This window comes from Aspergillus lucknowensis, assembly GCF_044049455.1.
Source record: "Aspergillus lucknowensis strain CBS 449.75 chromosome Unknown BJX67scaffold_27, whole genome shotgun sequence".
NCBI classification, from domain to species: Eukaryota; Fungi; Ascomycota; class Eurotiomycetes; order Eurotiales; family Aspergillaceae; genus Aspergillus; species Aspergillus lucknowensis.
This window is the reverse complement of record NW_027263571.1, coordinates 176,217-202,840: the sequence shown is the minus strand read 5'-3', so window position 1 is coordinate 202,840 and position 26,624 is coordinate 176,217. Positions and strand designations below refer to the sequence as shown.

Sequence of the window (26,624 nt, the reverse complement as noted above, 5' to 3'; positions counted from 1 at the left end):
GGCCCAATAGAGGGGGGTCCAGTCGTTATTGCCTGGAATATCGACGTTACCTCCTTCGCGGATAGACAGTCGCGCTGTAGCGTCCTTCCCGTGTACGGCGGCCCAGAGTAAGGCTGAACTCTGCGAGTTTTGGGAATTCTGTTGATAGAGGTATGGGTTGAGGAGGGTGTGGAGGTGGCGGTTGACCTGGCACAAGGAGTTGATGTCTTGCTCGTCTTCGAGGAATGTTGCGATCAGGAGGAGCAATTCTGGGGGGAGACGGAGAGCCATTGCGGTCGCGAGGCAATGAGGGGAAGATTCGAGGGGAAGGGGGTTAGGGGCGTTTGAAGAGGGGCAAATACGATGCTTGAATGATCGCCCGGCTACCTGCCACTCTCAGTCTCGCGCAGACTCTTGGACAACCCCAGGGCAACCAGAGATCCAGATCCGGAGATCCAGACACCCCAGACATCCAGGGATCCATGGAGGTTCTGCGAGCCGCATGAGGAGCAGTGCGTGCAGAAATGCGAAGCTGCGTGGTATTTACTGCGTCATGTGACTGGCTGCCCGGGTGGGGTTACAGCCTCAGGCAGCGAATATATATATAAACAGTCGGCTCGGGCCAGGATTTGAAGGGGAAAGCAAAACAATCTATGAGAACCTCTAAAACAGTCAAATAAAGATGCTTGAACATGATGAAAAGGTAAGAATCTATCATAGATAGGAATCCCATACTTATATCCCTCCACATAAAGAAATATGGGCAACTCCACCGTAGCTTCTCGATCTAAATGTCCCTTTGGTGACATCTTCTACTGCATATTTCATGCAGCTTCATCTTTATCGACTGGCGTTCATGCAAACAGTCAATATCGGCCCGATAATTTCTCCAGAATTCCGCTGCGGGCCAACATATACTTCGATACTCACATGCAAGCACTGATGTTGGTTATTTATACCTCACATCGTGTGGTAGTTGCACTCAACATATCTCGTCCGCCTGTCATCTTCGTCTGGCACGCGGCGTCACCGCAAACCAGCGCCTCGTCCACGGATCCCCCGGCTCAAAGCCCACCTTGCGGTCCTCCGTCAGCTTCCACAGCACCTGCAGCAGGAACGGCGCCAGCGCCTGCTCGACAACCTCGGGGGGAACCATCCCAAAGACCGCCCGTACAATCTCATACAGCGTCTTCCCCCTTTTATCTGCCTTGCCGTTGGCCGCAGGCGCAGCCTCCGGGCTCTCCTTCTCCTTCAGGAGTACAGCCAAAACGCCCCGGATCCGCGCCTCCTTATGCCGAATATACTCATTTATCTTTGCCGGTAAGTCCCCAATCACCGCCCCATGCGCCGGATACCCGCTCGCACAGCACAGCCCCCGCATCACCTCCAGACTCTCCATGTACCGCCCCAAGTCCGGGGCCACGCTGAACCCGTGGCCCAGCACATTGTCCCCCGTGAACAGGGCATTCTCCTCCTCGAGCAGGAAGCACATGTGGTCGATTGCGTGGCCCGGCGTGAAGACTGCGCGGACCGTGGCGCCCTCCACGGCGAAGACCTGCCCGTCCTCGATGGCGTTTTGGTCCGCGTCCGGCGTGTGCTTGTACACGTGTCCTGCTAACTTGGGGTTGTGTGCGAGCAGGTCCGGGACGCCGCCTGTGTGGTCGCCGTGCCAGTGTGTGAGGAGGACGTGCGAGATGGAGATGTCGTGTGTGGCGGTGTACTTTGCTATGCGGTCTATCCAGACGGCGAAGCCCTACCCATACCACCTTATCAGCGCATCCTGTGAGGGAAACAACGCAAACGCAGAGAATGGAAGAGGGGCGAGGGGCGGAGGGGTGGAGGGACAAACCTGCCCTGTGTCGATGAGGATCCTCTCCCTCCCTGTCCCGACGAGATACGTGTTCGTCCCCTGCAAGTGCATCGCGCCGGGATTCCCGCCGAGAATGCGGACCACCCGGGTGCTGAGGGCATCGATGGCCGGGAGAACCGGGAGGTTCGCTTCCTGGCCGGAGAGGTACTCGGCCCAGAAGTCTTGGTTGAAGGGCATGCGAAGGGCCATCTTTCCTTAACCCAGAGTACTGGATTGAGACTGAGATGAGAGTCTGATGGTGCTGTTTCTCGCAGGGTTTTGTCTTGAAGTGTACGGAGGTCTAGGGTTTGTGATCTATGGCTTGTCGAGGCTAAAAGCCGAGGTGGTGGCCAAAACCCGAGCTCGCTGGAGCCACATCGATGTCATGGGAGTGAAGTGTGAGGACAGATCAGACAGGGTGACGACTTCATTCAGGTGGCCAAGTCAGAAGGCCAGGAAAGAGAGACTGATTGCAAATGTTGCTATTCTTATTTTCTCGGCACTAAGTCCACCAATATTGTATCCTCTAACCTGGACTCCATGCAGTTAACTATTATTCCATGGCTCATTGCGCACCGACGGGACATACAGACAGCCTCAGCAGCCTCAGAGGAACATGCTCGACGCAGGCTCCTCGTGGCCAATCTCCGCCATCAGCCCCTCCCACGTCTGCCACGACTGCCCAAGCTCAACCGAGGGCGTATGCTGCGCGAGCGGCGGACTGTCCATCTCGAACGGCATGAACAGCAGCGGATCCAGATCCAGATCCATCTTGGTCGGCGGCCCCGACGCCGCAGAGGGGACGTCGGGACCAAAATGCCGCGGCCAGGACAGGGTGCCTCCTAGTGTGTCTAGAGCGGCCGTGCTCGAGCGAGACGACGAGGTCCCCGTATGCGGACGCGTGGCCGAGGCAGACACCGCAGACGCCGCAGACGCCACGGAGCTACTGAAGCCCAGGGACGGGCTCGGACTCGCCCTCGACTGCTGCAGAATCGGCGCGAGCTTCTCCCTCCCGCGACGGATCAGCTTCTCCAGCGGCCGTTGGAAGATTGTGTCGTCGTCGCCCAGCACGCTGGCGCTGGACTCCGCTTGCAGGAGCCGATACGTGGCCTCGACGACCGGCCACGCTCGTCGGATCAGGGTCTCGTCTGTGCAGACGAAGCACTCCGTCACGGCGGTTGCCACCGCGTGCCACGGGATCGTCACGTACCAGCGGAATCCTTCCCCGCGCGGGTCCGTGTGCATGAGCTGAGCCTTTTCTAGGACGTTTACGGTTAGCCGGAGCAGATCCGGGCTGTGTTCTTTGGGATTGGGGGAGGCTGAGGGTGAGGGGGATGGTTGGCTGCTGGGGCCGAGCTGGGGTCGTTGGAGAGGGCGTAAAGCGGAGAGCCGTGCCCCTGAGACGAGGCACTGCGTGCCGTGCCATGTGAACCAGGCGAATGGGGAGGACTCCGGGTCGCAGAAGTGCAGGAGGCGGAGGGCGTTTTGCTCGAACCGGTGCGCGCATTCGTGGCGAGAGTCTGAGCCACTGCCGGCGTCTGCTGCGGGAGGCGCCAGCGCCCTGCCGAAATTGAGGACCCGCCCGGCTAGCTGGATGTGATACGTCACTAATGCAAACGTCGTATCTGTGAGGCCTTCCCTGTCGGGGACCGGGTGCGCTGTGGTGGGATCGAAGTCCGAGTCGTTGATGTGCTGGGGCGGGATGAAGGTCGATGTGGCCTCGTCTGCGCTGATGAGCGGGTCGGAGGCCTGAGTGAAGGAAGCCTTGAGGTCCAGCAGACAGATTGTGAGCCAGAGTCTCCGGCGCATCTGTTGGTTGAAGAAGGTTTCGTCTCCGTCGCGGTGAAGGTCCAGTGCCTTTGCGAGTCGCACGGCGACTGCCGTCAGCGTCCACGCAGCGCGGCCGCCCTCTTCAGACTTCCTGGCAATCTATTGACGGAGTCAAAATGGACTCCTCTTTTGACGCGGTGTGTTGAACACTTACGAGGTACAGGACAAACGCTTGTAGGGCCGTGATGCTCGGCGAACACAGCAGCTTGCTCTTATCCAGGGCTGCCTCGCATACTCTTCGAGAGTCCGCCACGAGACTCGATTTACTAATATTGAAGCGAGCCCAGCACTGGCTTTGTGTCAAGCTCGCCGCAGCTGCGTAGCGCACGGCGGACCGTAATGCGTCGACGGCAACGTGGCTGTCCGGGAAGCCCAGGTACCGCTCCCCCTGCAGCATCCACTTCTCGACAGACGGCCGGTGCAGGATCTTGATGATCGGATCCACTTGCTCCAGATACACCTGGCACAGCTGCCTTGCCGTCTCGTTGTCTGCGAGCGCCGGAGTCCACGCAGGGGCGAAGGTCCCTCCCAGGCCGAGGACTCGGAGGCCGCCACTGCTTTCGGACGTGCTGGTTGACGGCCGCTCGACTGCCTGTGCCTGTGCTCCCGGCACGGTACAGAATTCTTGTATCCTCTGGTCCGGGGTTCGGTTAGCCTTCGATGATGGCGTCGGAGCGTGGAGCGTGTGCCTACCTCCGCATCCAAATCCCCCCAGAAATATCCAACGTCCTCCTGGCCTGCTTCCATTGACGGCGTGCACGGCATTGAATTGGTCGCCAGTGGATGTGGAAAAGTACCGACTGGCTACGATTGTGTCAGTCAGTTCTCCCCTCACACTATCTGGCGTCACCCACCTGGCTGGCTGGTCGTGGATACGGGCTCGCGACGGACGAGCGCATGTTATTCACGAGCTCCTCAAGCTGATTCACGCGCTTCTTCAGGTCATCGTCAACCGCGGCTGCCGCCGACGAGGCGGCCTGATTTTCTCCGGTCCTGACGGGGTCCGAGGTCGGTGCAGGCGTCGACGCAGGCGACACCCTCCGCGAGCGCCGTGCGTGGATACCACGCGGCAAGCGTGGCCGGTGGACAGGGACGCAGACGACGCCAGCGGAGACGCAGTTGGTGCAGGGATCGACCTTATCGCACTTGACCTTGCGCTCGCGGCAGAGCTCGCAGCTGAGGTGCGGCGTCTGGGTGGTGCGTTTCTGCGGCGTGCGCTTCTCCATTCGATCGGTCCAGGTTGTTGTTTACGATGACCAAGGATGATTGATGGCCAAGTGTTGGCCAAGAGTCAGCGCCATGGGCGTATATATGCCCACGAGCTGGTTCGGCATGCTTCGCTGGCTTCCGGGCTGCGAGAACCCTGGTGAGATAATCTGCGACAAGCGGATCCCCATCCAGGGAGAACACGAGCCAACACGAGCGACGGACATGGGGATGGAACTCGCCGTGGCCGCTTAATTTAGCACGGTGGGCCTCTTGACCCCTTTCTGCAATGTCTACTCGTGGAAAAGACTGCCTGCCTAAACGCGGAATCGTGAAGCGCTGCCAACCGTGACAACAGCTCTCCACAGCATTTATTCTCCGGCTATCAACCGACGCTTGTGACAGACCTATGACAGCCTCAAGAGGATCCAGAGTTTTGACTTCAGGCGACGGCCAGCGTTACATCCGCCGAGTGTCGAGTTCGTGAAATCCCGCTACTTTGGGAGATTGAACCCAGCGTAGTGGGTTCAGCATGCCAGGGAGGAATCGGATTCGACAGTTTCACAGCAGCCGGGAACGGAGTCTTATCTCACGCGTGCTCTTGCTGACATTCTTCAGGCGATCGACGCAATCGCAGGATATGATCCCTACGACGGCGTTTGCCCCCCAGCACGGCCCCGGCAGTGAGGAATTCCGGATCCTCGAGCCCCGTCCAGACTCAGCCTCCGAAAATGAAGCGGACAGGCGTTGATTGGTGTCGGCACTGTCGGCACCCGGTTGACTTTACTCGGTGGCCAACCCGTTCTTGATCGAGAAAAAGGCCAGAGTCGCGCTGAGAGGATGACTGCTTTGAGCTGCCTGGATTGGACGACTCGGGGTTTCGGATCGGCTGCACCGGCGAATCTCTTCGCCCTGATACGAGGTGCGCGGCCGTGGTCGCCAGTAAGATTCTTAATCTGACTCCTCTTCGCTGTCTTGTCTACGTCAAGCCTTGCTAGTCTCTTGTGTCGAGAAGAATGAGACAACTCATCAGCCAGGCAGTAGTGGCGCAGCAGTGGTTGCACCAGTGCAAGGGGTAATACGAGCGAACACGAGGATGCAAATGAGGCTTGTGATTACACACGGATTGTCGGTGAGGCTCTTTTGGGACTGGTGATGATGACTTGACTTGCATGAAGAATCTGACTGGCATGCGAACTCTGGACTGGACTGCACAGCATCTCACGACAAGCCCTTCTTCCTCTTCTCCTCGATCTCCCTCCAGTGGCTCATCGGCTGATGCAGCGCGTAGAACCGCTGCTTCGACCGCCGCACCGCGTCCTGCGACCGCTTGAACGCCCCGTCGTAGTACCTCGTAATCGCCGCGTCCAGTCCCACCCCGGCCGCAAGAGCACCCGCCAGCTCGACCCCGTCCACAAGGGCATGGTTGCCCCCCTCGCCGCCGAAAATCGGCATCGCGTGCCACGAGTCGCCGACGAAGACGACGCCGCGCTCCCCCGCCGCGCGCTGCATCTCGTCCCGCGCAACGAAGACACACCGCACGGTCCAGTGGAACACGCGGTGGCCGTGCTTCTCGATCGTCTCCGGGTTGAGGAAGAGAGACCATGGCTCTGCGAGGCCCCGCGAGACAGTCGCGAGCTCGTCGCGCAGGGCTTGAGGGATCTGCTTCGCCTCTGCGGCGGGGAGGTTCGGTCTGTAGAGCTCGTCTGAGGAGCTGGAGGCCGCGACGGGCCGCGAGTACGACCAGTCCATGTGCACCTTGGACTTGGTCATGTTGCAGACGGCGAAGGGGGCGTTGAACCCGTCGCCGATACCGGCGAGGATGTTCGAGGGGCCGCACAGGGGGCGGAAGAGCCGGTCGAAGTCGCTGCGAGGGAGCTGGAATTCGCCGTGGTACAGGATCGCAGGGACCGTTTCGGGCGTGACGCGGGGGAGGACTTGCGAGCGCACTGCCATCGTTAGTCACGGTTAATTGTAGATCGAGATAGATTGAGTTAGACGGTAATCAATAATCACCTGTTGAGTTTACTCCATCGGCCGCAACAACCAGGGCGCCGCGGTAGACGGCGCCGTTCTCAAACTCCACGGTCATCTCGCCGACCCCCCCACTCACCCTACACAGACGATGCCCATACCGCACATCCAGCTCCTCCTCCCCGCAGTCCGCGATCCACCGTCGTAGCGCATTGCGGTTCACGCGCACAATCTCCTGCTTCGCCGCGGCATCCGGGACAAACAGCTTCTCGCCCGTCGCGTTGTCCCACATGATCTGGTCGACGAAGCCCATCCCCCCGATTTCGCGGTCCGGCGCCGCGCCGCGCAGTAAACTCTTTAGCGGGAGACCGCCCAGCGCAGAGAGGAGGGTCTCGTATCCCCATGCGCGCAGGCTGATTGCGAACCCCTGGCTGCGGTCGGCCGAGGAGGCCTCGAAGACGATGTTGGGGATGCCGCTGTTTGTGAGGAGGCGCGCGGTCGTGAGGCCCGAGAGGCCCGCGCCGATGATCAGGATGGGCTGCCGTGGTTGAGTCATTCTGTCTTTGCATGCGCGAGGAGGGCAGCAGGACTGAATTCGCGTTGCCTATATCCACTCATCTCGCTCTGGATTTCTGTTCTCTGCCGCGATCTGCGCGTCTGGTACGACGAGGGCATGTAAAATCCGACCGTGGTCTGCGGGTTCCACGGGTTTTGCGGGTTTTGTCAATGCACAGGCAGATGCGATGTTCATAGTGAGACTCGACCTATCTTTAGAACTGCTGCAAAGGGCGATCGGATCCAGCCTGTCTTGGCGAGGATGATTAGGGCTTCGATCGACCAAGACAAGGTTCAACGAGCCAAAGCAGATGGCGCTTCGGACGGGCCATCCGGAGAATGGCATGTCAGATCTCCTGCCCAGGTGGTGACTGGAGGTTTGACGGTCCGCAAACTCTGTCCATTCCGAGGGCCGAGTTCATGGAGATTGCTTCCTCCAAGGTTGCTTCGTGGCCTTGGACGCCTGTGAACCACGCCCTCGACGAATGACTTGTAAGCAGTTGGTACAGAGCAGCTACTGTGACCTCTTTGTCAAGTGTGCAGTTGAGATATTATTCTTCTGGATGGCTTTGAAAGAGCTCCTGCGACCAATGCAGAATGGAAAGATATCAATAGGGCTGCCTTGTGTCCTCAGGGAGTTGGGATTTCATCAGTTATCAATCTGACCGTGCCCTAATCTATCCATCCCACCACAATCTTACGGATATACAACGAACTCGGCCCGGTAACAATTCCAGCAGACAATGACCAATCGTCGTCTTCGCCGACATAAATCATGAGAACAGCTACTCTCCTCAAACCGACGGCAGTCCACGGGTTTTGGACGGGTTTTGTCATTCGACGAGGAAGGAGATGAGACTCAAACTGTCTTGAGAACTTCAGCACCTGTCAGTTTCAAAGACTCAAAGACAACATTTGAAAATCGAGACGCGACTTCAACAAGACGGCTGAGGCATTAAAAATTAGGTCCAGGGTTGGCTTTCTGTGCTTTCCATACAAAGCCATCGTTGTTCGACACGGCTCCAAATATAGTGCAATGGCTTTTATTTCAGTCTTGATTGCAAATAGAATTTCATTCTACATCAACGTTGAAACAGGAGCAGTTAAGAACACAACAACAGAAAAGGATGAATTGCTCCCGCATTTGCGTCAAGTCCCTGGGAAAAAAAAACCCTGTCGGGAAAAAAAAAAAAAAAAAACCAGGAACGGAGCACGAAGCGCGACATAGCTAAACCCCAAGGTCTTGAAGGCTCTGCTCCAAGGCCTCTTGAAGCTGGACTGCCTCAACTCTGCGGTTGCGGATCTGACGTGATTCGGCGGCCAAGCGAAGCAGATCATCATCAGAATAAGTGCTCACAGTGACTGGGCTGAAGACATTTGGAAGCTTTGCAAGGATGTGCCGCTCAATAACTTGACGGCAAACATTGTCGACAAAGGATTTCATTGCAACCTGGGCTAAATTAGCTCTAAAAGAATGTGGGATAGGGCAATGGGGATTCTTACTTTGTAGTAGGCGGCCAGATCAGTGCGTGCATCCAGACAAGCCCGCTCCGTCATATCAACAACAACGCGATCTTGCAGAGCGGACAACAATCTGCTAATCTCGACTTGCGAATTGCTAACATGGAATCTCCCATTCCAATCCTTTTCGATTGCATCTTCCATCGAAACTTGCAGGTTCTTTTTGGAGCGATCAAGCCGGGCCTTCTGGATATTATCTGTGTAATAATGGTTGTACGTTATAGGATGACGGGTCTCATCTTGAAGCAACTTATCCAGTTCTTCAGACGCTTCCTTGGCATTGATGCTCAGGCTGACTTTAATCCTCTCTGTTAAGCTCTGGCGGGTTATAGGGTCTTTCACAGTAAAAGCCAACGCAGAGTGAATAAATCGAGACACCAGCGAGACGACGGCATCGAGATGGCGACGACTGATATCCCCCCACCGTTCTGATTGAGCATGAAACATTTCGGTAAGCAGGGAATAATTGTGATTACCTGGCAACTCCCGGCCCCTTGTCTCGTGGTATATCTGGTCATGTTAGCGTTAGACACGAGGTACCATGAGATGGCATACCTTTCGAACCCATTCCATCATTTGGTCGTCGGTGAGGAGCAATTGGCCGTCTTCTGCCTGGGCGGTTTCCAATTGCTCTTTTGTAATCACCTTTCGCTTCTCGCCGTGCTGTCTCATGTAGGCCGCGAAGTCTTCATTCTCCATGTGAATTGCTGCGCGAAGACGAACTGATATATCATCGCTGTCGACACGAAAAAAGGCTGCGTCCCGGCTGGTTTAGGCTCCTTCAACGCCGGCTTTTACCAAATTATGAAAGTCGCTGCTGATTCTCGTCAGGTATATACGGATTTGACTCGGCGATGAGCGTTCCATGCCCAAGTCAAGAAGCTCCTCATTGATCTCATTGAGCAGGCGTCGTACGTCTTCTCGTACTTGAGGCAATTCACGCTCGATATGGTTGTCCAACAGATCTTGGAGGAATGTTCGCAGATTGTCTATTCCAATACGGGAAGGGTCAATCCCTTGCCCTTTCCAAGCTCCAGTCGAGAAGAAATCGAGCTCTGCTTTGCGACGCTCTGACGCCGTCATCCCCTTCTCCAATTCGGCCGGGGACGGGTTTTTGAGAAGAAAAAACCCCAGATTCAGTCTTGTGCTATCAAGATTGTTCGCCAGGCGCGCCACGCGGGATTCCGTGCCGGTATTGATCAGATCAGGTTTGGTGATAATCCCCACAGTCCTGTGCCCAGCCTTGTCGAACTTGCGAGCTCGTTGAATAATCCCCTGAGTGTCAACGTCGCTACTCGCAGGCACTACAGCGAGGATAATGGTCCGTGGATTCTCGAGGTATGAGTCCACCAGGTTGCTCACAAGCTCAACATCTTCTTCCTTTTCAGAGACAGATATCAAACCTGGCAGATCAACTATGGTCAGATGCAGCCCCGTGTTGCCGACTATCTCCAGGCGAAGAACATCAGGGGAGAAGGCCGGTCCACCCGAATCCGTACCATGTCCTCGGAGGCCCATCAACTTTGCAGCATCCTCAATGATCCTTGGTAATTCAGCAAAGTCGCTAATTTCACAACGAAAGGCGCTCAGTCGCGTCTTTTCATCGTCGGTGCGAGAGATGTGAGGTATGATCATGGCCGTAGCATGCTGATTTCCCGGTTCATGGCGGAGGCTGATTTCAGTTGCGAACCTGGTGCAGAGACCGCCTTGACGAGGAAAAGGAACTCCTGTGACACCCTCCAACACTGAGCTTTTGCCCGCAGATTGGTCTCCAGAGACAGCTAGCTGCGGTAAGGCAATACGGTCCCCAACCCCTTTGGCGCGAACACGATCTATTATATTGAGTCGTTCGGACGTTTTGGATGACTGAAGACCAAGAGGCCCTCCGCCGCCGTCCCATTCGAGCCCAATCCAATCTTTCTCTGATGGCGTTTCCATGGCTCAATGTTCGAGTATAGACAGATGTCTAAAAGTAGGGAAAAGTGTCAGTGAGAAGAGGGGAAAGTCCAAACCTTTTATAACCCTAGCTTCTATCTGATCTAGGAAGAGGCGGGAGATCTCTTGGTATTCAGCCATCCAAATACCCGAACGACTCAATATAATAGACCGTCGTGCCAAAGGGGTTGGAAGAATGCCACTTTACCACTCCCAGTACTAATCAGAAGCAGTAGATTCCGCGCTTGTGCCGCCGACTACTCAAACCCATTTATATGTTCACAAATAGGGGAAGGTATCCCAGTCAGGAATGCCTTGATTATCCCTTGTGCAACGTCAGGGGAAGATAGAGGAACAAGGAGTGAGTTGCCCCTTGCACCATGATCCACCTTTCTATATTCGCTGCCCTCTTACACACCACTGTAGGACAGATCAGGAATGCCCGCGATTTGCAGGTGTGAGTCATTAAGATGCCTTGCTGGCAGCAGCAGCAGGGACAACACACTGCCAGCGAGCCTTGCAGTCTGGAAATGTAGTGCATACCTTTTTCAATCAATTATCCTTGGCCTAACTTTGAAAGACACCCACTAGCGACACGTCTTCAAAATAAGAGAAAAGTAGTAGATATGCTTCATCCGAGGCTATTATCAGCCAGGGGTGCTAAATCATGACTTTCCCTCCAATTTCCTTGAAGGTTGGACCACTCCTGTGGTTTCTCGCGCACGTGCCCCTGTGATGGTGGATATTTATACGTCGTAATTAAGCGGGTAGACGGCATATCCACGCCCTGGGCGTTTTTGGGGGGCTGTTCTTCCCTGGCAAGCGAAGAGAATTAGACTCTTTATCTCGTCCATTACAAACACAATTTACGGCTAATCCCATTGACTGGAGTCTCCAATCATGCACTCGCCCAAGAATGGCTCCTTTATTCACGTACAGCGGCGCAGCTGAGACCGTCCGGTGCAAGTGCCAAGCTGTCCTGTCCAGAATGCAGCAAACCTGAAAAAAGAAATGCTAGGGGGGACGAGTTCGTGGAAATTGCTTCCAATATTGCTTCCTCGGCCAGCAGCCATTGTTCTCTCTTCATCAAAGTGTACAGTTGAGATCTTAATTCTTCTCACTACCGTGGCTGGAGAGCTTGTGGAAGAGCTCCTGCGACCGGTGCAGAATAGAAAGATATCAAACAAACTGCCTTCTATCCTCTTCTCTGAGGTAGGGAACTGGTGATTTCGTCTGTTGCCGATATGACTGTACCCTAATCTAGATATCCCGCCAAAACGCTTCCGGATATACGACCGTTACAGTAAAAATGTCAGCAATAGTCGTATTCACCCTACATAAATCATGATAACAGCTACTCTACTCAAACCGACTCCTACGCTGCCCACTGCCATGTCCATTGGCATGCCCATTCATCTCCGCCTGCATAGCCCGAAACCGCCGATACACCTGCGGGATAAAGTACGCCGTGACCTCGAACTGCCCCCTCTTAAAGGCCGCGGAGAAAAACGCCTGCGCGCCCGTGCGCGTCTCCAGTTCGTCCGCGGGGACAATTTCCCGCAGCACATTCAGGTACGCGCGCGGGTTGTCCCCGCCCCAGCCGCGGCGCTCGAGGAAACTCACCACCGTCTCGGCGGCGGCCATGTCGCTCTTCGAGTGCTTGCGCACGTCGATGAAGATCTTGACGTCCGGCACGGCCAGGCCGGGCTGGATGTCGTAGTAGAAGCCGACTCCCGGGTGGCTGTGTTCGTTTTGGGCGACGGGCGCTTCCGGGACGGGCTGGGAGGTTGGGAAGTCCGCGGGCAGGCGGTTGAGGGCGTACCAGAATTCGCGGAGGCCCGAGAGCATCTCTGCGGGGACTTCGCGGCGGCCGCCGATGGTCATGACGGTGGCGATGTGGTCGAAGGAGGTGTTGGGGGTGGCCATGTAGAACTTGACGCGGGACTTTTCGGTCTTGCAGCAGTCGATTGCGGTGGTGCCGCGCGGGGTGAGCAGCTGGCCGTCTGGGTGGTTGGTGAGGAAGTCCGTGACGACGTTGAGGGAGTCGAGGGAGACGTCCTTGCCGTAGGCGTCGCGCATGGCCAGGGGCAGCGTGGTGGTGAGCAGCTTCTCGATTTGCGCGGGGATGCGCGGGTACAGGTACATTTTGACCTCGACGGCGTTGGAGGTCGGGTACATCTCGACGCCGGTCAGGACGCGGGGGCCGGCGTACTTCTCGCGCTCCTCCTTGTTGGCGAAGCGGTTGGCCAGGTGCGGGTCGAAGGCCCAGAAGAGGGACATGTCGACGTGGGGGAGGGTGCTGGTGAACTCGTTCAGCAGGGCCTTGGTGGCGATCTCGTTGTTGGGGTCCGCGGCCGTCCCCGTCAAGGGGCCCAGGGGCTCGATGATGTTGCAGATGTACGGCTTCCTCGTGGCCGTGCCGAAGCGCCAGCTGTAGCTGACGGGGGCGCCGTCGCTGGCACTGGCGGCCACGCGGCTCCGGTACCATGGCTCGGCCGAGCGAGGCTGCGGTCCAAAGGTTGGGACGATCGTGTAGCGGTGGAAGAGGAGGCACTCGACCTGACGGGCCTCGGGGTACTCTGCTTCGTGCAGCATCCGGGCGACGTGACGGCCCGTCAGCTTCCACCAGAACTGCTCATCGTCCGTGCCGGCCGGGAGGAAGCGGCAGAGGGCGTCGAAGATGGGCAGGCTGCTGCCATGGCCGTTGGTGACGGACATGATGGATGGATTTGGGGGGGGGTTACTCGGTTGAGGAGATGACGAGCTCTGAATTTCTCTTTTATTCTGCGTCGGATTTTGGCCTCGTATGGCCTCGTATGGCCTCGTCTTGCGAGTTCGGCCTTTGCGGGCTGCGTCTGGAACCCCGTATCAAACTTTCGGATTTTGCTGCTCGGATTTTGACATGCATGCGGCCGTCTGCAGGATCTCGCGTGCTGGACTGGAAGCTTATAATGTTCGACATGCGAGGCCGTGGTCCAGTCTTGCATCCAACTTTACAAACACAACACACCATGGGTTCTCCACGCCTGGTCTTCTTCGGGAACGAGTTCCCAAGCGATGGCCTGAAGGAGCTCTTCCGACGGCTGCACCAGCACAGCAGGGACCGGCGGTTCAGGCTGCTGGCGCTGTTGCTCGCTGAGTCGGCGGCGGTCCTCAAGGAGGAGAAGAGCAAGCTGCCGCAGCAGTTGCAGGCGCTGATTCCGCACTTTGATACAGTATGCACGCTGGCGGAGGTCGACTTTCGACAGGGGCCGCTGGGCGCTGCGATGGAGAGTGCGCTACTCACAATACTCGAACTGGGCTTGTTCCTTGGGTATGTCTGCTGCATCTGCTAGCTGATCTTTACTAACTCGACTAGACAATATGAAGCAGAGGACGCCGAGTGGGATCTTGATCCGTCAAATACCACGCTTGCCGGCCTGAGTATTGGCATCCTGGCCGGTGCTGCCGTCGCCCTCTCTAGCAACCTGGCCGACGTGGCCAAGGTCGGCGCAGAGTGCGTCCGCGTCTCCTTCCGGCTGGGAGTCTATGTCGCCGGCATCTCGGCCAAGCTGGAAGCCCCTCAGTCGGACGGAACGCTGCAGAGCTGGGCGCACGTCGTCACAGAGATGACACAGAACGCTGTCCAGGAGGAGCTGTCGCAGTTCAACGCCGCGACACAGAGCCCCGAGCTCACGAAGGTCTTCATCAGCGCCGCAGACAAGACATCCGTCAGTGTCAGTGGCCCTCCATCACGCGTCAAGAACGCCTTCCAGCACTCGCCGGTCCTGCGATACTCCAAGCGCCTCCCCCTGCCGGTGTACGACGGCCTCTGCCACGCGTCGCACCTCTACAGCCGCGACGACATCGAGACGGTCATCAACAGCGCCGAGTCTGTCATTTCGACCTCGCGTCCGGTCCGACTCGCTCTGCTTTCTTCCCAGACGGGCACGCCCTTCGCGGCCACGACAGCCCGCGAGCTCTTCCTCGAGATCGGCACGGAGCTGCTGACCGGGACAATCTACCTCGACAACGTCACGGCGGGTATCGTCGACCACGTCAAAGCACACGCCGCAGACGCACAGTACCAGATCGACTCCTTCCGCACCTCCCTCGTCCTGCAAGGCATCCAGTCCACCGTGGAGAGCGAGGTCCCCGGGCTGGCGCTGGCCCGACACGACCTGGTTACCTGGGTGCACGGAGACTACGGCGCGCGTCGTCCTGCTTCATACGCCGACTCGAAGCTCGCCATTGTCGGCATGGCATGTCGCCTCCCAGGCGGTGCCAACGACCCCGAGCTCTTCTGGGACCTCCTCGAGAAGGGACGCGACACGCACACGACCATCCCGGCAGACCGATTCGACCTGAATACACACTACGATCCGACGGGGAAGACGGAGAACGCAACGCAGACGCCGTTCGGGAACTTCATCGACCGGCCGGGCTTCTTCGATGCTGGATTTTTCAACATGTCGCCGCGAGAGGTATCCTATTCACCTTCTGACCTGCATGGAACTGCAAGGAACGCATACTAACGCAACGCAACAGGCCGAACAAACGGACCCCATGCACCGACTGGCCCTCGTCACAGCCTACGAAGCCATGGAAATGGCCGGTGTCGTCCCCGGGCGCACGCCCTCCACGCAGCCCAACCGGATCGGCACCTTCTACGGCCAGGCCAGCGACGACTGGCGCGAGCTGAACGCCTCGCAGAACATCAGCACGTATGCGGTCCCCGGCGGCGAGCGCGCCTTCGCCAACGGCCGCATCAACTACTTCTTCAAGTTCTCGGGGCCCTCGTTTAACATCGACACCGCGTGCTCGAGCGGTTTGGCGGCTGTACAGGCCGCGTGCTCCGCGCTGTGGGCGGGCGAGGCCGACACCGTGATTGCCGGTGGCCTGAATGTCATCACGGACCCGGATAACTACGCTGGTCTGGGGAATGGCCACTTCCTGTCGCGGACGGGGCAGTGCAAGGTCTGGGACAAGGATGCAGATGGGTACTGCCGGGCCGATGGGATTGGCTCGGTGGTCATCAAGAGGCTTGAGGACGCCGAGGCAGACAATGATAACATCATTGCGGTGGTTCTCGGGGCGCGCACGAACCACAGCGCTGAGGCCGTCTCGATTACGCATCCCCATGCCGGCGCGCAGAGGGACAACTACACGCGGGTCCTGCACCAGGCGGGCGTCAACCCGCTCGATGTGAGCTATGTCGAGCTCCACGGGACGGGGACGCAGGCTGGCGATGCGGTCGAGTCGGAGTCTGTCTCTGATATCTTTGCGCCGTCGCTGCCTCGCCGTCGTGCGGACCAGCGCCTGTACCTGGGCGCTGTGAAGAGTAATATCGGGCACGGCGAGGCTGCGGCTGGCATTGCATCTCTGCTCAAGGCTCTGCTCGTCTACCAGAAGAACATGATCCCCAAGCACATCGGCATCAAGACCGAGATCAACCCGACCATCCCCAAGGACCTTGACCGGCGCAACGTCTGTCTCGCCATGGAGAACACCCCGTGGCCACGCGCACCCGGGAAGAAGCGTCTCGCTGTTGTCAACTCGTTCGGCGCACACGGCGGAAACACAACCCTCCTGCTGGAAGACGCTCCAGAGAAGGCGAGCGTCGAGACAGCAGTCGAAGAACGCACCGCGCACCCCGTCGTGCTCTCCGCGAAGAGCAAGAAGTCTCTCCAGGCCAACATCGAGAAGCTCCTCTTGTTCCTGGACCAGAACCCGGACACGCCCCTGGCAGACCTCTCATACACGCTCTGCAGTCGCCGCATGCAGCACAGCATGCGCTACGGCACCACGGTCTCCAGCATTGCCTCGCTGCAGAAGAACCTCCGCGCCTGGCTGGAAAACCCCAAGTCCTCGTCGGAGGTGCGTCCGATCCCCAACGAGGCCCCGTCAGTCGTCCTCGCCTTCACCGGCCAGGGCGCCTACTACAGCGGCATGGGCAGGGAGCTGTTTGCCGAGTTCTCGCACTTCCGGACGCAGGTGCTCCAGCTCGACCAGATCGCCCAGCGTCTGGGCTTCCCGTCTGTGGTCCCCGTCATCGACGGCAGCATTGACGATGGCCCCGTCTCGCCTGTCCTGTCGCAGCTCAGCGTCGTCGTGCTGGAGATGGCCCTTGCGCGGTTCTGGTCCCTGCTTGGGATTCGTGTCAGCGCGGTCGTCGGCCACAGCCTGGGTGAATACGCTGCTCTCGCTGTGGCGGGTGTCCTCTCTTATGCTGATGCGCTGTACCTCGTCGGACGACGCGCCCAGCTGATCGAGGAACGCTGCAGCGAAGGCAGCCACGCGATGCTTTCCGTGCGGGCAACCGTTGACGACATCGAAGACCTCGTCGCAGGCGACCCTGCAACGGCAGACATCGCCTTTGAGATCTCCTGCTGCAACACAGCCCAGGACACCGTCATCGGCGGTGCCAGAGACGATCTCAACACGATCCGTCAAGCCCTCGAGGCCAAGTCCATCAAGTGCACGCTGCTCGACGTGCCCTACGCCTTCCACACAGCCCAGATGGACCCCATCCTCGACGCCCTCGAGGACACAGCCCGCCACATCGCATTCAAGGCCCCCAGCATCCCCGTCCTCTCGCCGCTGCTCGCCGCCGCCGTCTTCGACGGCAAGTCCATCAACGCCGGGTACCTGCGCCGCGCCACCCGCGAGACAGTCGACTTCGTCGGCGCCCTCGAAGCAGCGCAGGACTTTGGCATCGTCGACGCCAAAACGCTCTGGGTCGATGTCGGCCCGCACCCGATCTGCGCGGGGCTCGTGCGTGCCATCGATCCTGCCGCTGTCACTGTCGCCTCCTGCCGCCGCAACGAGGATAATCTCGCGACGATGTCGAAGGCGCTCGTTACCCTGCACCTGGCGGGCGTGACGCCCTGCTGGGCCGAGTACTTCGGGCCTCGTGAGCGCGAGTACTCGCTCCTGCACCTGCCGAAGTACAGCTGGAACGAGACAGACTACTGGATTCCGTACATCGGGACGTGGACGCTCGACAAGGCGCGGTTGAAGTACGGCGAGACGGAGAAGAAGAACTCGCTCTCCGCGTTGCTGTCGCAGCCCTCGGCGCTGCGGACGTCGCTCGTCCACCAGATCACTGCGGAAACAGTCGAGGGCACGACGGCGACCCTGGACACGCTGTCTGATATGCAGCATCCGGACTTCCTCGAAGCCCTGCACGGCCATAAGATGAATAACTGCGGCGTTGCCACTTCTGTAAGCACCTCCCCTTCCCCCTCCTTATCTTTATACGTCCAGCTAACCAGCCAGTCCATCTGGTCCGACATGGCCTTCACCGTCGGCGAGTACCTATATCGCCGTTTGGTACCCAAGACAAAAGACGTACACATGAACCTCTCCGACGTCGAGGTCCTGCACGCACAGGTCGCAAGCACGACCAAGGGCGCCGTCCAGCCGCTCGTCCTGAAGGCCCACCTCGACCTCGATGCCAGCGCCATGTCCCTCGCCTGGTTCACGGCCGACGCCGCCACGGGCGACTGCGCGCCTGAGTCCTTCGCCACGGCTGTTGTGCGCTTTGAAGATCCAGCCTCCTGGACCGCAGAGTGGGCTCGCCTCTCGCACCTCGTCCTCGGCCGCATCGAGGCCCTCGAGGAGCGCGCCGCACAGGGCAAGGCAAGCAAGCTCTCCAAACCGCTCGCCTACGCGCTCTTCAAGAACGTCGTCGACTACGCAGACCGCTACCGCGGCATGGACTCCGTCGTCCTGCACGACCACGAGGCCGTCGCCTCCGTCACCCTCGTCCCCGAACGCCACGGCACCTGGCACACCCCGCCGCACTGGATCGACAGCGTCTCGCACCTCGCGGGCCTGGTCATGAACGGCAGCGACGCCTCGAATACGCGTGACTACTTCTACGTTACGCCTGGATGCTCGAGCTTCCGCCTCCTCGAACCCCTCCAGCCCGGCGCCAAGTATCGCAGCTACGTGCGCATGTTCCCGTCCCCGCTGCCAGACGAGCCGAACATGTTCGCGGGAGACGTGTATATCCTGCAGGGAGAGCGGATCGTCGGCATGGTCGGCCAGATCCGGTTCCGCCGTGTGCCCCGCTTGCTCATGGATCGGTTCTTCTCCCCTGCCGCGGCTGCTGCTGCTGCTGCTGCTCATACCTCTGCTACGACGCATTCAGCGGTCCAGCCCCCGAAGCCTGCGGTCACCAAGGCAGCCAAGAAGGCCGCTCCGCCGCCTCCTGTTTCCGCTACACCAGCTGCCCCTGCCCCTGCCCCTGCCCCTGCTCCTGCAGCTGCGTCAGCAGGGTCTACGCCCCCCCTCACCCCACCAGTAGACTCGCAGTCCCCCGCGGAATCACCGCTCGCAACACCGGACACGGAGCTCAGCAACCCGCTAGACAGCGGCGTGGTGGGCCAGTGCCTGCGCGTGATGGCACGCGAGACAGGGCTTGAGGTCGACGCGCTGACGCCGGACGCGAGCTTCGTGCAGCTCGGGGTGGACTCGCTGATGTCGCTGGTGCTGTCGGAGAAGTTCCGCGCGGAGCTTGGGGTCGAGATTAAGAGCTCGTTGTTCCTAGAGTGTCCGACTGTCGGGGAGATGACGGCTTGGTTGGAGGAGTATCGTTAGCTGGGCTGGATACACAGTAACTACACTACAACTATAGATTCTTTGGGTTTGATTTGATTGTGTATATAATTATATGTTCCTATACAGACTCGATTTTCGAGAATCAATGCGCCTTGCCCTAACCCTATTCTCGATAGACCAAGGAGTGAGAAATTACAATCCTCTTCAGCTTTCGTCCTGTTCATTGCTTCCCTTCGCGATTCGCCATCTTGAATCCCCCCGTCGCTTCTCGCCTCCGTGGCCGATCGGGCCTTTCACAAATCGTCGTGCTTCTTGTTTCTTCGCGTGGCTGAGAACAGGCAGCTGCCTGACGCGGAGGCAGAAATGCATTTCTAAGGTTCGAATGTTGGAGAAGGTGGGGATGTTGCAGGGATCCGACGAGGCGGACAGTGATTTCCCATGCAAGATTTTGTGATTAATGATCACTAAATTTCGGATTTCTCATCAGAAAACGTTCTCCGGACCAATTGACTTGCTCCCCGAAGGCTAAAATACGAGACAGCGAAGCACAACCCAATCAGCTGACTTCGTGTCATTATCGCGTTGTCTTTGCGGTGAGCGAAGACGTGTCGCGTGTTGGAAGGATATCCAAGGATGTTCGAGGATTCTCCCAATGAGACGGGAGATGCGTTGCCTTCGCCCAGGGCAATTATCAATCAGCCCACCGGACACCCAACCGACGGGCGAAGTCAATGACGAGGAAAGACATAAAAGGGCAGTGAATCCCATCACAATCCCATCACAATCATCAGAGTAAGGGTTCTCATCCATCACTCAGACCAGTTCCAACTCACCTGCACTGACCCAATATCCCACCACAATGGCTGCCATTGAAGTACAGAGCCACCCCCACTCCCCCAATTCAAGTTATTGTCTATTTCAACCCACTCACGATTGGTACAGGTTGTTTCCCCCGCTGAATATCGCACCGCCCGCCTGGCCCTCCTCGAGAAGGAGAAGGAGGCGACACGCGTAAGGGACGCCCTTGCCGCGGAACGACGCAAGCTCCCCATGGTTCAAGTCACCCAGCCCTACACCTTCGACATCATTTGCGGGAAGGACGGCGAAAAGAAGAAGATCAGTTTGTCCGAACTCTTCTTCGGCCGCCGCCAGCTTATCGTCTATCACTTCATGTTCGATCCGGCGTGGGAGGCGGGCTGTTCGAGCTGCACCGTTATGGGAGACAGTTTCCCTGCCTTGGAACACTTGCACTCGCGGTCCACGACTGTGGTTGCTGTGTCCCGCGCCCCGATAGAGAAGATCGAGGCGTATAAGAAGCGGATGGGCTGGTCGTTTCCCTGGGTGTCCTCGTATGATACGGACTTTAATTTCGATTTGCATGTGACGCAGGACGACCAGCACGGCGTCGAGTACAACTTTAAAACCAAAGATGAGCTGCTCAAACGTGGTCAAGAGTATTTCACCAAGGGTGAGCAGCCCGGTAACAGCGTCTTCTACAAAGGAGACGGCAAAATTGGGGAGGAGGGGAAGATATACCATACCTATTCGACCTATGCGCGTGGTGGGGAGCATTTGATCAACACCTTCGGGTGGTTGGATATGACGCCCCTTGGCAGACAGGATGGTGAGTCCGGATATGAGGGCCTTGGATTTCGGCGCAAGGATGAGTATACTGCGGATGAGTTGAAGGGGTTGCACTAGATTCAACCCAGAATTGGCAGGGGGTGCATATATGGAAATTGACGAGAGTCCTTGACTAGGGCTTCCAAACATTCCTTTAGAAGGAACTCATGTAACTGAACTTGTTTATTAAGATAAGTTAATGCCAGAGTGCCTTACTACCACATTAGCTTGTGTAATGCTCGTGTGTGTGTTTGCATGGAGGCCTTAGAAGCTCTAATAAATCTTGTCTGTCATGCATGTTCTACTACAAATCATCGTCACCTGCCTAACAATGTAGCAGTCTACATGTGTTTTAACATGCAAATCTCCTGCAGAGAAATATTTTGTGCAAAGATGCTTGTGGCCTGACAACTGCGTTTAAGCAAGCAGCACTGGCTCTGAATCTGTCACAATAATACTAGTAAAATAAGGTTTTCTAAAACAAATATCATACACTAAAACGCCTGACTTTAAAGTAGCTAACAGGGCTACCTTGTTAAACTAAAAGTAATTAAATAAAGAAACATTAACCTAGGGCCAAGTAAAAAGCATGGTATTATAATAAATTTGGGATGAGTTGATTTTTTACAGAATGAGAGTGGTGACAGAACCGGAGGTTGAAGAGGCCCGACCCAAGCCATGCAGTCGTGCATTCCCATCACCACATGGTTGCCTCAGGTCGGATCCATTGATGGTGAGCGTAGACCCCAGTGGGCCGGTTTATTAGTATGAAAGACTCATACAGTTGATCAATGTGTCTACAAATCGCAATGTCGGATACATACTGCTCGGGCCCTATCGCACATAATGCATTCAACAGATAAATTTCAAAACGGAATTTAAGAATTGACATCTTCATCCACCGAGCTCTTAGTCGACCTCTCCAACCGGAAGTACAGAAATATAGTCCAACGGTGCCTGCTCAGACCCGTCGGCGATGCCTGTAATTTCAATCTTGTCGCCCCGAGAAATTTGAATTCCTTCAAAGACAATCCGAATGGCTGAACGGCCGTCATGATACTCACTCGGGATTTACCAAGCTTGTACCCTGCATCGCCCTTCCAACTGCCGACCAGCCGGTCGTTCAGGTTGACTTGATAGGTGGAATTTCCCCCTGTAACATCGAAATAGTTGATGGCCAAGTTGTAGATACCGTCCTTGAAGGGGAGAGTAGTGACTGCGAACTCTGTAGAATTGGTGACAACGGCCGTATACCCGGATGCTGTCTCGGCAGGGAGCACACTCACTGGCGAATAGCCTTGCAGAGACATGTTCTCAGCTTCAATTCGCCAAGGGTGATTCCTCACACGTCCCTCCTGGTCCGGAATACACGAAGGGTTGCGGTAGAACTCGTTGATAGCGTCGCGCCAAACAATAGAGTGGCCGGCTTGATATCGCAATCGGAAAAGCTCATGCTCGAACCGCTCTTTGTCAATCTTTCCTTTTAGGCTTTTCCAGAGCTTGGGAAACGTAGCTGCTATCTCAGCACCTTCATAATGAGCATCATAAAAGTGCTAGATTACAGTCTTTGCGGAGTGAAGTGTGAACTTGTACGGCAAATGATGAAACCAAAGCATTAAATCGTCGGGGGTTGTCTCTGTGTGCTCGTACATTTGTGCAACTTCTTCTGGGTACTGCCCTGCGTTTCCGGTTCCATTCCGGACGGTGCGATCCATTCCAATGCTTTCAGAATTTGCACGAGTCCATATGCCCCATCGATTGTTGTCTTGTGACGCTGGATTTGGGCCATAGTGTGTGTAGAAAATATCGGTCAGAGACTGGACGCCGAGGTTGCCCGTATATTTCTCATAGGCAGGCCAGGATGCCATTGATATGTTGGTAATGACCTCGCGCACGGTGTTGCTCAGTCCAAACGTCAGCCTTGTCCAACCCTCGAGGACGTCAACGGAATCGAGTCGTGGGTCCCAAGCCAGACGCCCAAAGGCATATAGATTTGACATGGACAGGTGGCTTCCTAGCCATGTCGCATTCATGCCGACGTTTGTTACCCCAGTGTAGCCACCCAGGCGGCGATTAGCCCGATAGGATGTCTCGGACATATGATTCTTCCCCGTTGATACGCATATCAAACCCGAGGATAGTTTGCCAAAGAGGGGGTAGATAAACCAAATGGCACTGATGCCGATCTGGAGCTCATATCCCGCCGTCTCAAGCGGACTATCCTTGGATGCGCCAACAAGCGTAGCAATGCTGCGAGGGAAAGACTCGAGTTGCCCTAATGTATATGACGAAGGGAAGCGGGCATACCGTAGCCAGCCATCAAGACCATCCTCGGCCATAACGGCTCCAGCCAGGGCCGAGAGCTAGTATAGAGGGCGCATTGTCGATGTCTCTGCTTGATCACCCAACTCTGATGAAACTACACTGGCATGAGGTTATATTTCTCGCCGAAATCCAGAGTAGGGACTGAATGCCCGATATACTCCCAGTTGACCAGGTCCCTAGAGTGAAGCACAGGAGCTCCCGGGGAGTAATGCATGGTGGAGGCCGTAAAGTAGAAATCTGGCCAAGTCAGGATCCGGAAATCACTCTAGGGCATTCCGCTGATGTCGCACCTTCTCCAACACGAATGACTTCATTGTCGGCTAAATCTTCCCACAGGACGGGATTGGTGAAGTCCTGAGCAAAGCCAACGGAGATGCATCCGGCCGCAAGGGCCACGAGAAGTGTCCTGGTCACCATAATGATAGTATTTGAAAAGACAATTTGTTCCCAAGCCAACACTTAGTCCACGGAGTGGCAAGTTAGCTTTATTGCAAAAGAGGCATCCGGGGCCCCGTGGGGCAATTCTCTCGTTCGGAGGTTCCTTTCCGTGCAGACCATCCCCTTGTTCACCTCGGAATTCAGTCTTCAAACTCCCGCCAATCGGGCTACGACGCCTCATACCAAAGATTCCGCAATCGCTGGGGCCTCTATCATTTTAGCCTAATGATTAAATAAACTTTGAACCAGTCCGTGCACCTCCGCCATTTCGGGTAAACACGTGGTTCGCCGAAACTTGCCAAAACCGAAAAGGAGGACAAAATCTCTGTTGATAAATTGCGAGGCATTTGGCGAGCGTGCCTATGTTGACGGCATCTGGTCTTCTTCCATCGCCTATCGGGAGTCCACCAGCACCTTCTATTGGCTCGGCTGTATTGACTTCGCGTCAACGTACATCTATACAGCCAGCTCACCAGAGGGGTCTTGGGAACAACAGTCTATTATCCCAAACTGCTACTACGATGCTGGTCTCCTGATTGATGATGATGATACCATGTACGTTGCATATGGCAACACACACAGATCAGTGTTGCGCAGCTATCCAACGATGGCTTGTCGGAAGTTTCGACCCAGCAAGTCTTCTCAACGCCAGAAGACATTGGCACTCTTGAGGGTTCAAGATTCTACAAGCGCGACGGCCAGTACTACATATTCATGACCCGGCCAGCTAACGGCCAATATATTATCAAGTCTAGCAGTCCCATGCAAGGCTACGGCGATGCCCACCAAGTTCTTCTGGACATGGCGACACCAATTTCTGGTGGGGGCGTTCCTCATCAAGGCAGCTTGGTTAGCACGGCCGATGATAATTGGTACTACATGGGTTTCGTTGACTCCTACCCTGGTGGCCGAGTACCTGTCCTAGCCCCTATCACCTAGGACAGCGATGGGTGGCCTGTTATCACCACTGTCAACAGTGGCTGGGGTTCCAATTACCCATTCCCCCTCCCCGAGTCCCCCGTCAATCCAACCACAGGAACAGACAAGTTCCCGGGAACAAAGCTCGGCCCTGCGTGGGAGTGGAACCATAACCCCGACACTAGCGCCTTCTCCGTTGATGACGGCTTGACCCTCTCGGCCGGCACTGTCACGGACGATATCTACTCTGCCAGGAACACGCTGACCCGGCGCATTCACGGGCCTGAGGGTTCGGAGACCCTGGAGCTGGATTTCTCCGGTATGGCTGACGGCGACCGAGCCGGATTGGCTCTCCTGCGAGACCAGTCAGCGTATGTGGGCATCGCCCGCGACGGAGACAGTTTTGCGGTGAACTACGTTGATGGGATCACTATGGACACGAACTGGGAGACCACGTCCCCCGGAACAGTTGGCGCCAGTGAGGGAATTCAGTTAAATGGCACGGTTTGGCTCCGCATTGTTGCAGATATTGCGCCAGGGGGAAGCAATGCAGCCACATTCCATTACTCAACTGACGGAAGCACCTTTGCCCAGATTGGCGGGTCGTTCACCATGAGCACGGATTGGCATTTCTTCATTGGATACCGCTATGGTATTTTTGAGTTTGCCACTCAAGCCCTTGGCGGGTCTGTCAAGGTGGTGTCTTTCAAGAGTGAGTAGGCCTGAGAACGGTAGATGGTGGTAAGGTAGGTTTGCATGTCAACCAGAGCGATCAAAAGGAGGTCGCGGGATCGAGCTTCTTGTTTTGTATAAAGAATTAAACAAAGCTCCGACTGCCTAACTATGTGCTAGTGTCCAAGCCATTCAACGAGAATGTTATGCTATTTATGACCTTCACCTTCTAACAGACCTGCCACACTAAAGCAGATACGGTATAATTGGTATTATCTGTCTGCTAGTAAAACTCTCGATGCTAATATATAAATAAGAAAAAGTAAAAAGCCATAAACAAAGGTTATCCCTACGCCGCTGAAGTTTCTCATCATACTTATACTGTGGGTGAGACTAGAACAGAAAGTGTTCTTCCACCTCTACGCCATATCCCTTCACAAGGTACTCCAGTTCCAAAAACGTTTGTTTAGCCTTATCCCAGCCTTTAAAGCAGGACTTGCTCAGCTCGCACTTGTCGGACCACCCATTATCAAAAACCGAATAGTACATGGGATTAATGGTTGATCTTGATGTCCGTTGGCATTGATACCAAAAGCCGTGTCGAGTTATTAACCCAGGCATGGCCTTCAACAATCCGGGCCGGTAGTCTAACGATGCAGCTATGCCTGCGAATGCTTAGCTTAAACGATTGAATGATATATGTGTTAGTAATGATTAGTCTGACCTAACCACTTGGCCCACCGACCCCTTCTGAGAAGTTGTTGTAGTATCTCAAAAGTCCTGAAAGCTTGTAAATCCGTAGCCCAGTCCGGATATCCGGAGTGACTCTTATCCAATGGCGTGGGACTTTTTATCCATCGCAGTCAACCTGTCCTAGTTGAATCTCGACTGTGCAACCATGAAGTCATACATCCCACGGTTAGACAAGGTCTTACAGCAGGGTTCAGAACTATAACAATAGTTCGAAGTGTTGTGATAGAACTCAGTAGCGTAGAAAACCTGATGGGGTCGTTCTCTCGGTATTGTACCCATCCACCCGCGTAGACTATGAGTCCGAGAATTTGGGGTGACATTTCGACGTGAATTGGAAATGTCTATTGCAGGGCACTGACAGGAGGAGCTGAGAAGGGGACGTTGCTTGATATAAGTATACGACGAAAGCCACCCGCCCCGAGAAAATATACCTGGGCAACCCAACACCCGTTTTGACGAGACACACTAGCTATACAGGAGCATCTTTTCAAAAGTTCCTGGT

At 56.3% G+C, this 26,624-nt stretch overlaps 9 protein-coding genes across 9 annotated transcripts; 3 read left to right on the top strand and 6 right to left on the bottom strand.

The window, feature by feature from the left end:
• Positions 1 to 885: 885 nt before the first annotated feature.
• On the bottom strand, positions 886 to 2,236 carry nscB (metallo-beta-lactamase type thioesterase nscB). Its single transcript, XM_071024744.1, has 2 exons — positions 1,829 to 2,236; positions 886 to 1,732 (listed from the first exon to the last, which is right to left on the bottom strand). The coding sequence occupies exons 1-2, from the start codon at positions 2,036 to 2,038 to the stop codon at positions 983 to 985; spliced, it is 960 nt and encodes a 319-aa protein (XP_070885098.1). The 5' UTR covers positions 2,039 to 2,236; the 3' UTR covers positions 886 to 982.
• nscR (Zn(II)2Cys6 domain-containing transcription factor nscR) lies at positions 2,237 to 5,140 on the bottom strand. Its single transcript, XM_071024743.1, has 4 exons — positions 4,513 to 5,140; positions 4,352 to 4,462; positions 3,813 to 4,292; positions 2,237 to 3,757 (listed from the first exon to the last, which is right to left on the bottom strand). Exons 1-4 carry the CDS (start codon positions 4,882 to 4,884, stop codon positions 2,435 to 2,437), a joined length of 2,286 nt encoding a protein of 761 aa, XP_070885097.1. The 5' UTR covers positions 4,885 to 5,140; the 3' UTR covers positions 2,237 to 2,434.
• Positions 5,141 to 6,085: 945 nt separating this feature from the next.
• nscC (FAD-dependent monooxygenase nscC) lies at positions 6,086 to 7,394 on the bottom strand (the record flags this gene model as incomplete). Its single annotated transcript, XM_071031293.1, has 2 exons — positions 6,086 to 6,813; positions 6,881 to 7,394. The coding sequence occupies 2 exons, from the start codon at positions 7,392 to 7,394 to the stop codon at positions 6,086 to 6,088; spliced, it is 1,242 nt and encodes a 413-aa protein (XP_070885096.1).
• A 1,227-nt stretch (positions 7,395 to 8,621) lies between these two features.
• BJX67DRAFT_372779 (putative dynamin GTPase) lies at positions 8,622 to 10,852 on the bottom strand (the record flags this gene model as incomplete). Its single annotated transcript, XM_071031292.1, has 4 exons — positions 8,622 to 8,843; positions 8,897 to 9,424; positions 9,470 to 9,669; positions 9,754 to 10,852. The coding sequence occupies 4 exons, from the start codon at positions 10,850 to 10,852 to the stop codon at positions 8,622 to 8,624; spliced, it is 2,049 nt and encodes a 682-aa protein (XP_070885095.1).
• A 1,049-nt stretch (positions 10,853 to 11,901) lies between these two features.
• nscD (prenyltransferase nscD) lies at positions 11,902 to 13,589 on the bottom strand. Its single transcript, XM_071029405.1, has one exon. It carries the CDS (start codon positions 13,565 to 13,567, stop codon positions 12,209 to 12,211), a length of 1,359 nt encoding a protein of 452 aa, XP_070885094.1. The 5' UTR covers positions 13,568 to 13,589; the 3' UTR covers positions 11,902 to 12,208.
• A 246-nt stretch (positions 13,590 to 13,835) lies between these two features.
• nscA (non-reducing polyketide synthase nscA) lies at positions 13,836 to 19,554 on the top strand. The gene is made up of 4 exons (XM_071029404.1): positions 13,836 to 14,162; positions 14,208 to 15,312; positions 15,377 to 18,052; positions 18,107 to 19,554. Exons 1-4 carry the CDS (start codon positions 13,861 to 13,863, stop codon positions 19,430 to 19,432), a joined length of 5,409 nt encoding a protein of 1,802 aa, XP_070885093.1. The 5' UTR covers positions 13,836 to 13,860; the 3' UTR covers positions 19,433 to 19,554.
• A 498-nt stretch (positions 19,555 to 20,052) lies between these two features.
• On the top strand, positions 20,053 to 21,237 carry BJX67DRAFT_356615 (DUF899 domain-containing protein). Its single transcript, XM_071029403.1, has 2 exons — positions 20,053 to 20,267; positions 20,336 to 21,237. The coding sequence occupies exons 1-2, from the start codon at positions 20,253 to 20,255 to the stop codon at positions 21,092 to 21,094; spliced, it is 774 nt and encodes a 257-aa protein (XP_070885092.1). The 5' UTR covers positions 20,053 to 20,252; the 3' UTR covers positions 21,095 to 21,237.
• Positions 21,238 to 21,894: 657 nt separating this feature from the next.
• Positions 21,895 to 23,355, bottom strand: BJX67DRAFT_382211 (glycoside hydrolase superfamily; the record flags this gene model as incomplete). The annotated part of the gene is made up of 2 exons (XM_071033189.1): positions 21,895 to 22,515; positions 22,579 to 23,355. The coding sequence occupies 2 exons, from the start codon at positions 23,353 to 23,355 to the stop codon at positions 21,895 to 21,897; spliced, it is 1,398 nt and encodes a 465-aa protein (XP_070885091.1).
• Positions 23,356 to 23,553: 198 nt separating this feature from the next.
• Positions 23,554 to 25,417, top strand: BJX67DRAFT_372776 (glycosyl hydrolase; the record flags this gene model as incomplete). Its single annotated transcript, XM_071031291.1, has 4 exons — positions 23,554 to 23,570; positions 24,029 to 24,334; positions 24,367 to 24,667; positions 24,719 to 25,417. 4 exons carry the CDS (start codon positions 23,554 to 23,556, stop codon positions 25,415 to 25,417), a joined length of 1,323 nt encoding a protein of 440 aa, XP_070885090.1.
• Between the last annotated feature and the right edge of the window lie 1,207 nt (positions 25,418 to 26,624).